General features: G+C 44.4%; 2 protein-coding genes across 14 annotated transcripts in view; one reads left to right on the forward strand and one right to left on the reverse strand.

Moving 5' to 3' along the window:
- ELP3 (elongator acetyltransferase complex subunit 3) overlaps positions 1 to 14,231 on the reverse strand; it is a 143,038-nt gene that overhangs the window by 114,154 nt on the left and 14,653 nt on the right. For 3 of the 4 annotated variants that reach the window (XM_081497041.1, XM_081497040.1, XM_081497045.1), the window contains one exon: positions 230 to 329. In XM_081497041.1, coding sequence (XP_081353167.1) covers positions 230 to 306 — 77 coding nt within the window. In that variant the 5' untranslated portion in view covers positions 307 to 329. Of the gene's footprint in view, positions 1 to 229; positions 330 to 8,241; positions 8,357 to 14,231 lie in introns of those variants that run through there. The other variant, XM_081497037.1, reaches the window with a different exon arrangement.
- The window catches only part of NUGGC (nuclear GTPase, germinal center associated), a 47,980-nt gene continuing 47,223 nt past the window's right edge, over positions 13,475 to 14,231 (forward strand). For all 10 annotated transcript variants that reach the window (XR_014055840.1, XM_081496936.1, XM_081497001.1 and 7 more), the window contains exon 1: positions 13,475 to 13,618. The gene's annotated coding sequence lies outside the window, so the exon portion shown is untranslated. The remainder of the gene's footprint in view (positions 13,619 to 14,231) is intronic.

A 14,231-nucleotide genomic window follows, 5' to 3' on the forward strand; every position in this document is an offset into this window, starting at 1 on the left:
ACCTTCTTTTTTATAGATCCACTTACTTATTTTTTAGATTTTTGGGGGGATGTGGACCATTTTTAGAGTCTTTATTGAATTTGTTGTAACACTGATTTTATGTTTTTGGTTTTTTTGGCCCTGAGGCATGTGAGATTACAGCTCCTTGACCAGGGATCAAACCCACACTCCCTTGCCTTGGAAGGCCAAGTCTTAACCACTGGACCACCAGGGAAGTCCCTCTACTTACTTATTTAGATCGATGTCTTTTCCCTGTTCGTGAGCTTCAATTAGTTGTTTAATAACATCTCCTATGGTCACCATCATTAGCTCAGCAGGGCTGAGATCTCCTAGAAAGATAATATTTGACAACGTAAAAAGTCAAATTATTCAGTAAAAGTTTTTGTATTTACTAGCAGTTTTCCTTCCAAAATCATTCCAATCATGCTGAAATAATAGCTCAAGTTTACCAGACAGTGAACTTTCATTGTTTACAATTTGGCCATACATCTTATACCTTTAATTTAAAAACAAACCTGACTTCACCTACATATGGGAAGAGTTCACTCTAGAAGCATATACACGATGAGCATGATAGATCCAGGGAAGAGCAGAGACAAACAGGAAGAAAAAGAACCTAATTACACAGGAAAGAACCAAAGTAGTCAAAAGAGCTTCCCTTCATCTCCAGATTTTTAATTACATTTAGATGCTTTATTTCATCTGATTCTCAGAAGAAAGTGAGGTGGATGGAACAAGAATATTTGCCTGTCCCATAAAAATGTTACCAAGGGGTGAAGCTGAAACTCAAACCCAGGGGTCCCCAGAAGCAGAATTACACAGCAGTGTAATACTATTTTGAAATACAAAGGAAGGGGTCTATGCTTGCCTAGGGACCTTAATGGATCTCTAAGATTCAGTCTAAACAGCACTGCAATCTTCTCCTGGCAAATGAGGCCACCCTTCTCACTTAAGAGGCAATAGCAGAAGCTGACATGGCATGACCCACCCCTTGCCCGCACATACACTTGCCTGGTTCAAGGATGGGCACCTATTCAGGCAGAGGCCAATCTGAGCTCTTTTACTCAAGGCAAAAAAACACCAGTCCCTTTCCAGTGGTAAAAGCTGTGAGATTTCAGCTCGGGAGCTGCTAGCAAGCACACTTCCTGCCTGCAGAGAAAGCTGGTGCCTAAAGATAACGACGTCATCAGAAAGGAGCATAGATGAGAAAGCCCTGGCCCTCCCATTTACCTGATCTCATTTGAGACCTCACAACAACACTGGAAGGTGGGCACTGTTTTCCCATTTCACAGATGTGAATAATTAAGGCAAGTTAAGACATCATTGCAAATGACATGGTTAAGACTCAAATTTAGGTCTTTCCCTCACAACTTACCTGCTTTTTCCCCCACCGTGCCAAATCACCTCTAATTTCCTGAGATACAGCTACCATAAACAATTTGAGAGAAGAAGTCTATCTATAATTGGAGGCTAATGCTTTCTAAACCGTGTAACTCAACCCTTCAGTATTCTACAGAGGTGCCCAAGGGGCCATGTAACAGACAGGGCTAGTGGTGAGGAAGGTAAAGTGGGGGGTGGGGGCAGAGGGAAGGTCTCTTTCTCCATTTCAACCCAAGCAGCTTCACTTCCATCTGTTTATATATTGAAGTTCTGCATAAGAATTTATTTGGAGGGGAAAAGGGGCTTCAGGTGATAAAAAATACAGGCAAACCTCATGCAGTTTGGTTCCAGACGACCACAAAAAAGGGCATACTACAATAAAGTATGTCACACGAATATTGTGGCTTCCTGGTGCATACAAAAGTTATGTTTACAGTGTACTATAGTCTGCTAAGTGTGCAATAGCATTATGCCTTAAATAAATGAGAGATATAAGTTTTGGGTGGCTTCTTCTGGCACGGGTGTGCCGTGCTAAGACACTTCAATCTTGTCCAACTCTTTGCGACCCCATGGACTGTAGCCCACCAAGCTCCTCTGTCCATGGGATTTCCCAGGCAAGAACAGTGGAGTGGGTTGCCATGCCCTCCTCCAGGGGATCTTCCCGACCCAGGGATCGAACCCTTGTCTCTTATGTCTCCTAGCATTGACAGGCAGGTTCTTTACCACTAGCGCCACAGGGTACTCTAATTTACAAGGAGAGAAGAGGAATTTCCCCAAGTCTCCCCGGTGGCTCCGCCCTACAGAATCCTCCTGCAATGCAGAAGCTGCAGGAGATCCGGGTTCAATCCCTGGGTTGGGAAGATCCCCTGGAGAAGGAAATGGCAACCCACTCCAGTATACTTGCCTGCAGAACCCTACGGACAGAGGAACCTGGCGGGCTACCTTCCGTGGGGTAGCCGAGAGTCAGACACGACTGAAGCGACTTAGCATGCGCGCTGCTTACCCTAGTAACAAGAGTGAGGCATGAAAAAGGGCTGCCGCCTAGTGGACACGTCCCGCAATAGCAACCTTCAACCTACAGGAAGACTCTTTTTACCACTGAGTCACCTGGGAAACCCCAAAACCTATCGCTTATGGGCACTCAGTATTCACAAGGACTACGCGTGCACTCAGTTGCATCTGACTTTTTGTGACCACCATGAACGGTACCTCGCCAGGCTCCTCTGTCCATGGGATTTCCCAGGCAAGAACACTGGAGTGGGTTGCCACCTCCTCCAGGGGATCTTCCCCACACAGGAATCGAACCCAAGTCTCGTATGTCTCCTAGCATTGGCAGGCATGTTCTTTAACACTAGCGCCACAGGGCACACTAATTTACAAGGAGAGAACAGGAATTTCCCCAAGGCTCTGCTTACCTTAGCAACAAGAGTGAGGCATAAAAAAGTGCTGCCACCTTGTGGACACGTCCCGCAATAGCAACCTTCAACCTACAAGCATCTTCTTTACCACTGAGCCACTTGGGAAACCCCAAAACTATTGCTTATGGGCATCAATATTCATAAAGACTACGTGTGCGCTTAGCTGTATCTGACTCTTGGCGACCCCATGGACCGTAGCCCGCCAGGCTCCTCCGTCTATTGGATTTCACAAGTGAAAATACTGGAGTGGGTTGCCATTTCCTCCTCCACAGGATCTTCCCGATAGAGGAATTGAACCCAAGTCTCTTATGTCTCCTAGCATTGGCAGGCAGGTTCTTAACCACTAGCGCTACACAGCACTCTAATTTACAAGGAGAGAACAGGAATTTCCCCAAGCCTCCCCAGTGGCTCGGCAATAAAGAATCCCCCTGAAATGCAGAAGCTGCAGGAGACCCGGGTTCGATCCCTGGGTGGGAAACATCCTCTGGAGGAGGAAATGGCAACCTACTCCAGCATACTTGCCTGGAGAACCCCATGGACAGAGAAACCTTGCGGGCTACCTTCCGTGGAGTCGCAGAGACTCAGACACTGCTGAAGCGACTTAGCATGCACGCTGCTTACCTTAGTAACAAGAGTGAGGCATAAAAAGGTGCTGCCGCCTTGTGGACACGTCCCGCAATAGCAACCTTCAATCTACAGGCAGATTCTTTACCCGAGTCACCTGGGAAACCTCAAAACCTATTGCTTATGGCACTCAATAGTCACAAGGACTACGTGTGTGCTCAGTTGCTCAGCTGTATCTGGCTTTTTGCGACCCCATGGACTGTACCCCGCCAGGCTCCTCTGTCCATGAGATTTCCCAGGCAAGAACACTGGAGTGGGTTCCCATTTCCCCCTCCAGGGGATCTTCCCGACCCAGGGATCGAACCCAGGTCTCCCTCATTGCAGGCGGATTCTTTACCAGCTGAGCTACCATCTGAGCCTTCAGCATATATACTCTTTTTACTGGTGTTGAGTTTTGCCTCGATGTTGACGGCTGCCAACTGCTCAGGGTGATGGATGCTGAAGGCTGGGGTGGCTGTGGCAATCTCTTAAAATAGGACAACACTCAAAGTTTGCTGCATGCCCTGACTCTTCCCTTCATGAACAATTTCTCTGTGCATGCAACGCTGTTTGGTGGCATTCTACCCACGGTAGAAGTTCTTTCAAAACTGGAGTTGATCGCCTCAACTCCTGCTGCTGCTTTATTAAGTAAGTTTAATATTCTAAAGCTTTTATTTTAATTTCAACAATCTTCACAGCATCTTCATCAGGAGCAGATTCTGTCTAAACAAATCAGTTTCTTTGCTCACCCGTAAGAGGCAACTCCTCATCCATTCAAGTTTCATCATGAGACTGAAGCAATTCAGTCACATCTTCAGGCTCTACTTCTAGTTCTCCTGCTGTTTACAAAACATCTGCAGGGACTTCCTCCACTGATGTCTTAAATCCCTCAAAGTCATCATGAGGGTTGGAAGCAACTTATTCCAAACTCCTATTAACGTAGTTTTTTTTTTTTTTTTTTTACCTGTTCCCATGAATCACAAATGTTTTTCATGGCGCTGAGAATGGTGAACCCTTTCCAGAAGGTTTTCAGTTGACTTTGCCCAGGTCCATCAGAGGAATCACAAGCTATGGCAGTTATAGCCTAAATGGATTTCTTAATAAGATTTGAAAGCTGAAATGACTCCTGGATGAGACTGTGCTGGATGGATGCTGTGTGAGCAGGGATGAAAACAACATTAATCTCATACATCTCCACCAGAGCGTGTGGATAACTAGGTACATCGACAATGAGCAGTGATATTTTAAAGGGCTCTGCTCTCAACAGTGGGCATAAAATATCAGTAAACCATGTTGTAAATAGGTGTGCTGTTTATCCACACTTTGTTCCATTTATAGAGCACAGGCAGAGTAGATTAAGCATAATTCAGAATGGTCAATGAGCATTTTGTTGTTGTTCAGTCACCAAGTTGTGTCCTACTCTTTTGAAACCCCATGGACTGTAGCCCACCAGGCTCATCTGTCCACGGGATTTCCCAGGCAAGAATAGGGGAGTGGGTTGCCATTTCCTTCTCCAGGGGATCTTCCTGACTCAGGGATCAAACCCCCATCTCCTGCATTGGCAGGCGGGTTCTTTATCACTGAGCCACCAGACCAGCTGCACTGTGATTGTGAAAGTCGCTCAGTCGTATCCGATTCTTTGTGACCCCATGGACTATATAGTTCATGGAATTCTCTAGGCCAGAATACTGTAGTGGGTAGCCTTTCCCTTCTTCAGGGGATCTTCCCAACCCAGGGATCGAACCCAGGTGTTCGCATTGCAGGCGGATTATTTACCAGCTGAGCCACAAGTCATCCTGCCCTCTGAAGCTCTCAAGCCAGGCACTGACCTCTCCTCTCTAGCTATGAAAGTCCTGGTGGCATCTTCTTCCAATAGAAGACTGTTCTGTCTACACTGAAAACCTGTTGTTTAGTACAGCCACCTTCATGAATAATCTTAGTTAGATCTTCTGGATAACTTGCTGCTCTGCTCATGATGCTGTAGAGATTACTTCTTTCCTTAAACTTCATGAAATTGAGCCCTGCTAGCTTCAAACCTTTCTTCTGCAGTTTCCTCACCTCTCTCAGCCCTCACAGAATTAGAGTTAGGGCCATGTCTTAGGTTAGGCTTGGGCTTAAGGGAATGCCATGGCTGGTTGATCCATGCAGATCCCAAAACCTTCCCCGTTATCAGCAACAAGACTGGTTTGTTTCCTTATCATTCATGAGTTCACTAGAATATCATTTTCAAATTCCTTCAAGAACTTTCCCTTTGCATTCACAACTTGGCTGTTTAGTTAGCACTCAGTCTATCTCAATTTTCAACAGGCCTTCTTTACTAAGCTTAATCGTTTTCGGCTATTAATTTAAAGTGAAAGATGTATGACTCTGCCTTTTATTAATACCTGAACCCTTAAAGGCTGTTGTAGGGTTACTAACTGGCCTAATTCAGTAGCATTTATCAGTCCTCATTGTCCAAAGGAACAGGGAGGCCCGAGGAGAGCGATGAAGATGGGGGAATGGCCAACAGGTGGAGCAGTCAGAACACATCATTTATTGATTAAGTTCATCATCTTACGCGGCAGTTTGTGGGACCCCCAAAACAATTACAATAGTAGTATCACTGATCACAGAGCACCATAACACACACACAGATAGTGAAAAAGTCTGAAATACTATGGGAATTACCAAAACATGACTGAGACATGAACTGAACAAATGCTGTTGGCAATACAGCACTGACAGGCTTACTCAACACAGAGTTGCTACAAACCTTCAATTTGTAAAAATAAATAAATAAACCACAGTATCTGTGATGTACACTAAAGCTAAGCACAGTAAAACAAGGCATACACGGAGATAAAGATTTAAAAACATTTGGACAGCTTTTTGGTGTATCGAAAATAATCTGGAGAAGTAAATTAGTAAGAAAAGTCTTCATGGAGGAAATTAGAGAGACCCTTAGAGAAAGGGTAGGGTTTGGACAAGCAAAACGGAGGGCAATCCAGAAGGAACAATGTTAGGTATAGGAATTACCAATCACGTTTATATGAAAGAGTGTTGCTAAGCTGGAATAGAGCCTTTCAGACAGGGTTGGGTAAAATCAGATTACAGGGTACACTGGCTACTCGACAAAAGATGCAATACACGGTGGAGAATTATATGTTCTTGAGTTTGGGAGTAAAAAGATCAAAGTAGTGTTTAAAGAAAGTAAGTACAGATTGATCCTTGAACACTGGCTTGAACTGTGTGTGTCCACTTATATGCGGTTTTTTTCCCAATAAATACAGTACCTGTATTTTTCAGATCCTTAAATTAACTAGGTGTGGGGAAAAGTTTTTGTTTGATTAGCGACCGCAATATGTGGAAACAAAAGAACTAGGATTTGAGTCCTAATCCTATCCAAACTGTGCGAGCCCCGGGTCAATTTTTTGCTTTTGAGGCAGAGAGAGCAGTATTTGGATTTTCAACTGCATAGTGGTGGGGGCAGCGCTTCCAACCCCAGAGCTATTCAAGGGTCAACTGTATACAAAACATACTACAGAAAATGGGGATACAAAAAACGATTCAGAAGATGAAAGAATACACATAACCTGCAGACTACGTAAAAGGCTCTTGAAAGGCAACTTTGCTTTAAAAAAAAACACACAGAAGATTTAAAGCAGAAAACTTGGATAACAGACTCAGTCCCTAGCTCCCAAATCCTACTGGCTGTGTTGTAACGGGAAGATCAATGCCTTCTGAGCTCCCTTTTCCTTGTTGGCAAAATTGGGATAATACATACACATTTCACAAGACCAGTGCAAGAACCAAGTGAAATAATGTACATGTGAAAGTCTATTATTCGAATATTAGTTCTTCAATGAAGGTGGGTTAGAGGAATGGTGGCTAGAATGAAGAATAAACTATTGCAAGAGGCAATTTCTGTAAGAACTAGCAGAGCTTGGTGATAGATGAAATTAAAAGTGAAGCCGTCTGGCCTAAGAGATAGAGGAGCAAGTTAGGCGGAGAAGATGACTAATTAGGGGCAAGCCGTCTTTGAGCCCACAAAGCAACTGAAGGTAATTTGGATACTTGGAGTACCTGATGCCAAGAGGCATAGTAATCAAGGACAGTTTTGTTTGTTTGTTTGGGGGATTAGCAGAGACAGCCTGACCAACCAATTCGGTTCTATTTCCTAAATATAATTTGGGGCTAGGAAAGTTACTTAATTCTTTTAATCTCAGCTTCTTCATTTGTAATTTGGAGATGATACCGACTTACGAATTATTAGCAAAGGCTCAATAAACGGTAGCTACGGTTATCATAACCATCATTACTATTAGACCGACTTCTCAAATGAGTTTACAGAGATAACACTACAACCTGCCAGAAAAAACTTGAAATTTGACTCTATCCGGTTGAAAAACTCAAGATGAAATCGCTCCACGCTAACTCAGGAGGTAATACAAATGGGAATAATTGCCTAATTGCCCCACAGATTCCAAAAATAACTCGGTGTTTCTCTTTCCTTTTTAAAAAACATTTAGAACTTTAAAACAATCTCAAATCAAAAAGGACGTGAAATGTGTAGTAAAATCTTAGCAAATTATGAGTTCGAGACCGTGTTAAATCCATCGATCACGTTAATTTCTTGGAATAGAGCTTTTCTTATCGTTTATGCAAAAGACACCAAATGATGACCAAAAAGGAAGAATAAGGATAGGCTGGTTTAAAAAGCACAACAGAGACGAGTTCACAAACTGACCACAGGTGGGGAGACTGGCAGGCAGCAGATTCCCGCGGGAAAAGCCGACTTCGGCCTCTGATGGCCCGGGTTCGCCCCTTCCCTTCCACCACCCGTTCCCTCTCCCTGTCGCACCTTTGCGCTTCTGCCTCATCTCTCCGCTGTCGTAGCAGCCGCCACCCCACAAAATGTAGATAGATATCTACTCGGACCACGGGAGATATTGACAGCCACAAAGCAACCCTGTCCTGTCGTAAAACGACGGAAATATATCGTAAAGCTGCCCCGGGAAGACCACGCGTGCAAGGGTCCGCCCCGCCTTTATGCGGCGGCTCCTGGAGCCCCTGGGAGATGGGGCAGAGCTACTGAGGCCATCCAGCCGGGGGTCAAAGGGCTGTAGGATGCTAGCATCCGAACGCCACCGCAGCTCTGGCATTAGAAACCTTGACCTGAGCAGTACAGCGACCGAACAGAGCTTATGGACAGAGGCTGCGCCAGGGAGCCAAAACAAGAGGGTGGATGTGGATGGTTTCTAAATAAGGTGGAGGAGCCTAGGATGCGTTAGGTCCGCGGGAATGTGAGGGGTGATAGAGTGATGACAAGCCCGCTAGTGTGGAGGAGACCATGCAGCAGTCAAGCAACGCTGTGAGGTCCAGACTTTGACGCCAGTTGATCACTCTGGTCTCATGCAAATGGGACGTTATCAATAACCATCCTGAAAGCTCTGGAATTTTCTCCAGAAAGACGCTCGCGCGGACAGCTTTGTAGAGTTTGGAGGCAGGACCTAGGATCATGGTTTTCTGAAACCCATCCATGATCTCCTTTATTCATAGACCAGAAATTAAGAACCCCTCTTATTGCGACAGGACTTCCCGGGTGGAACATTGGTAAAAGAATCTGCCTACCAATGCAGGAGATGTAGGAGACACGGGTTGGATTCTTGGGTCAGGAGGATCCCCTGGAGGAAGAAATGGCTCCAGTATTTTTGCCTGGAAAATCCCATGGACAGAGGAGCCTAGCGGCCCAGTCCACAGGGAAAGGGGGGTTGCAAAGAATCGGAGGAGACTTGAGCATGCAGGCATGCACTTGTTGGGACTTAACTGGTGGTCCAGTGGCTAAGACTCCGGCTCCCAATGCAGGGGGCTGAGGTTCCATGCCTAATCTGGGAACTAGATCCCACATACTGCAACTGAAAGTTCATCCACTGCAGTTAAAGATCTCTCAGGTAGAGACTAAAAGACCCTGCGTGCTGTAACTAAGACCTGGCACAGCCAGATAAATATATAAATTAAAAAAAGAAAGAACCCTCTTATTAACACATGAAGACATGAATATGTGCTGTTTCCAGTTCCTTACTTTGCACTAGAATTGAGATAACTCCAAGTCTTTGGCCTCACCATGACACTGAAACTCTCTTGGTCAGTGTTTGTGACTGTCCATCAGGACAAATTCAGTAACATGTATCTGTCCTTATTGTCATCCTAGTACCAAATGACATAAGTTAGCTCCCTAGAAAGTCTTCTAGGATCCTCCAAGAACAACTCTTACTTTTTCTTCTAATTTTTCTCAATCCTCCTGTATATATATCTTCTTAAAATAAAGGTATTCCATGAGGGTCGCTTCTTAAAATTGTCTCTCCAAAAGTGACCCCCAGAGCACCAAAGCTTAAATACCATCTGTTTGTTCCCGTATTGGTAGTTCAGCCCCAGCTTCTCCCCTACTTGACCCTGTGTTAGATCTGTGTGTGTAATGTGTATCAGAAACTTAACATGTCTCCAAAGGAACTACACTTTTACTCCAACTCTGCCCTTTCCCCAATCTTCCTTATCTGAAGACACCATCCTCTACCTCATCACTTCTTAACCTCACACAAGAGAAAGAGAGAAGCTGGAGATTTTAAAATTTAATTGAGAACATGTTATTTGAGCTAATGTTTGATATGCAGATATCTGGGGGAAGAGTCTTTCAAATAGAGGGAACACTTAGCATAAAGGTCCGAGAGTGAGAAGATCCTTGATGTGTTCTTAGAAAGCAAGGAGGTAGCTGGCATTTGAGCAGTGAGTGAGGTGAAGTGTAATAGAAGTCAGAGAGGTGATGGAGTGAGATTGGATGGAGGACACTGCAGCTCATGTAAGACCTTGTAGGCCAGTGTATAGCCTTTGCCTTTTACTCTCAGTCATGTGGAGTGCCATTGGAGAGCTTTTTAGCAGAGATACAATCTAATTTATAATTTAAAATTACCTCTGGACTTCCCTGGTGGTCGAGTGGTTAAGAATGCGGACAGTGCAGGGGACACAGGTTTGATCCCTGGTCCAGGAAGATTCCACATGCCATGGGGCAACTAAATCCACCCACCACAACTGCTGAGCCCATGTGCTCTAGAGGTCCTGCTTCGCAACAAGAGAAGCCACCACAATGAGAAGCCTGCACACAGCAACTAGTAGCCCCTGCTCCTCACAACCAGAGAAAACCTGTGTGCAGCAACAAAGACCCAGTGCAGCAAAAAATAGATGAATAAAAAAAATTTTTATAAGTCTATTTGTTGTGTTGAGAATGGATTGTAGGGAGGAAGGGTAGAAGTGGGGATATCAGTTAGGTGGCTATTATCGCACCTATGCCAGGGATTCCCAAACTTTGATGCTCATGAGAATCACCTAGAGAGAGGTGAAAAATCCCAGTGCCCAGGTCACACCCTGTGCCAATTAAATCAACATATCAAGAGGGTGGCAGCCAGGCATTGGTATTTTTTAAGATTCTTGGGTGATCCCAAAGTGCAGCAAAATGTGGGAACCACTGAACGAGACCAGAGATGATTATGATTTGACTAGGGGAGGAAGCAGTGGAGGTGGTGAGACACGTTCAGATTCTGAATATGCTTTAATGGTTTCAGCAAGACTTCCTGACAGCCAGATGTGGAGTGTGGGAGAAAGACAGGCATCAACACCAAAGGTGACATGGAAGGATTTGGATGAGGGGCTGGATGTAGCTGTCATGAGCTGAACTGGGGAACACTGTAGGTGGAGTGGGGTTTTAGGGGAATGGGGGGTTAATTTGGATGTCTTGTGTTTGGGATACCTTGTGAGCTGTAAGACATGAAAGAGATTGGGGCTGGAGGTACCAAATGAGAGTGATGGGCATATGGGTGATACTTACAGATGTGAGACTAAAAGAAAGAAAAGTGTGCGACAGGAAGAAAAGAGACCAAAGATTAAGCTTTGGGGTATTCTATCATCACCAGAAAACAGGGGTAAGTAGGAAAGGAGGCTGAGGAGGTGCAACCAGAGAGGTGGGAAGGAAACTAGGCGGAGTGATCCCCTGGATCAAATGCCTTTCATGGGTCAACAAAAGGAGGGTTGAAAATTAACTAGGGTCATCGGAAACTCTGACACAAACAGTTTCACAGAAGGGTAGAAGTAAAGGAGTGGGTTGATGATTAAAAGGAGAGAGCTTTGAGACAGCAGCTTTAGAAACAACTCTTGAGGGCGTTCGCCATAAAATACAGAGAAATGGAACAGCAGCTGGCAGGGAAGCCAGGGTCAGAGGGAACGTTTGTTAAAATGGAATAAGTAACAGCATGTTTGTATGCCGATGGGAATAATCCAGGGGATACTGAAAATCTGATGAATGAAGAGGGGGAAGTAGTCTACTTCGTCCTGCAGTTGGACAGAAGGAATGGGATCTGGTGCCCGAGAGAAAGGATTAGCTTTGGTGGGCGTAGGCATTGTTCAGTCACTGAACAAAGAGTATCTGACTCTTTGCGACCCCTTGGACTGCAGCACACCAGGCTTCCCTGTCCTTCACCATCTCCCCGAGCTCGCTCAAACACATGTCCATTGAGTCAGTGATGCCATTCAAGCACCTCATTCTCTGTCGCCCCCTTCTCCTCCTGCCCTCAGTCTTTTCCAGCATTCTTTCACATAGATGGGGCGAATTCGTAGTTCATCTATTTCCAGGCTGGAAGGCAGAGCCAGTGATACATGTCCAGAGGGGGGGTTGGGTGTGATGGTGGGAGTCTGTGGAAGTTCTCTTTCAGTTGCTTCACTGTTTCCAGTGAGTTCAACGGAAATTCAGCTTGGTAGTTTGCCCAAACTTCTAATGGAGCTAGCATTCAGGTGTCCAATAGTATCAAAGGCCACCTAACAAACCCAGTTTTAAAAATGACCAAAATTCATTTTAGTTATTAGGGGCTTCCCTGGTGGCTCAGTGGTAAAGAACCTGCCTGCCAATTCAGGAGGCACAGGCGATGTGAGTTCAATCTCTGGCACAGGAAGATGCCTTGGAGAAGAAAATGGCAACGCACTCCAGTATTCTTGCCTGGAGAATCCCATGGACAGAGGGACCTGGTGGGGCTACAGTCCACGGGGGTTGCAAAGAGTCAGACATGACTGAAGCAATTTAGCATGCACACACCTTAGTAGTACCTCTGGCTAAGAATACAGGTTAACTGTTGAAGCAGAGAAACAGCCAGTAGAGGGAGAGCTAAGCACACAGGACATGAATATATGTTATGATTTCAGCCCAAAGAAATACAGCACTAGTGATGGTAGTTCATGTTGATTTTCTTTGTTTTGAACTCTGTATTGGTATTTCTATGGTTTTCTAATGGATGCGGCACACCATCTTGCTAAAAGTTGCAAGCAATTTTTAAGACCACATTCTTTCTGACCTTTGGGTGCTTTCCCACTTTGGACTAAAAACACCTGCAGTTACTGAGGGGTAACTTAGTAATGATTGACTCTGTCTTTGAGGGTCAAACACTACCTGAAGCTGAAGGTTAAAAAACAGATTTTATCCCCGTACTTGATGTGACTGTTCGCGTTACAGCAAGGAGGAATAGGTTCTGCTTTCTTCTCCTGGACGGCATTTCAAAAATACTTGTTTTTATGTTCTGTTTTTAAAAATGTGGACGTAAAATTTAAGTTCCAGAAAGAGTTATTTAAAACTGTAGGACATTATTTCTACAGTCACATGATCCAATGTCATTTGGTTTTGGTGAATTTCAGGATCATGTATCAAGAATCAGCTCATCTTCATCATCTCATATTATCCATCGCTCCCAGTTGTCTCCTATTTGGGGTGGGGGGATCCCATACTTCATCTCTCTTGGGACTGGGGCGTTTTTCCTTGCTGCTTATGTTAAATCAGATCCATCAGAATAACTCTCATCCTTAAGGAAAGGATACTGCAAGGTGGAGGCTGCAATCCATTCGGAAAGGAAAAATGACTAATGTGTAGGCATAGGGAAGAAAAAAATATGAGCGCCCCAGTTCACATACAACTTAAGTTTAAATGAAAGGCGCAAATAGTACGTATCTATTTATGAGGGCGGAGACTGTCATAAATAGCTCTCTGATGGCAAATTAGTTTCACTTCTGCTTGTGTAAATGTGGCTTTATGACGGTGGCCACAAAGGACTCTCTACCCTAGTTGGTTTCACATACCTCGACCAAGGCAAAGGGGTTGCCACTGTCTTTGTGGAATCTTGGAGCTGTAGCATGCAAAGTGACATCTGGTAAGTTGTTTTTCTTGCAATTTATGCTGTAACTTATGATTGATTAAAAAAATAGCTTTAGAGAAAAATGGAGATGATGGTAGTTTCCATAGAATTCACAACCAACTTCCTCTCTCATCTTACGTTAGTTAAGGTACATTTTTTATAATTAATGAACATTTGTAGTATTATTATTAACTAAAAAGAGTGAAAAGAAAAAAAAGTGAAAGTGTTAGTCACTCAGTTGTGTCTGATTCTTTGCAACCCCATGGACTGTAACCCACCAGGCTCCTCTGTCCATGGAATACACCAGATAAGAATACTGGAGTGGATAGCCATTCCCTTCTCTAGGGATCGAACTGGGGTCTCCTGCATTGGCAGGCAGGTTCTTTACTGTCTGAGCCACCAGGGAACCCTTAAGGTTATCCTTTATTCAGATTTCTTAGCTGTTATCTAATGTCTTTTTTCTGTTTTAGAATCCTATCTAGGGGAGGGGGATTTGGGAGGGAATGGATACACGTATATGTATGGCTGAGTCCCTTCGCTGTTCACCTGAAACCATCACAATGTTAGATGGCTATACCTCGATACAAAATGTTTTTGGTGTTTAAAAAAAAAAAAAGAATCCTATCCA

The sequence above is a fragment of the Giraffa tippelskirchi genome, chromosome 1 (genome assembly GCF_054371585.1).
Source record: "Giraffa tippelskirchi isolate mGirTip1 chromosome 1, T2T-mGirTip1v1.2.pri, whole genome shotgun sequence".
Taxonomy (NCBI): domain Eukaryota; kingdom Metazoa; phylum Chordata; class Mammalia; order Artiodactyla; family Giraffidae; genus Giraffa; species Giraffa tippelskirchi.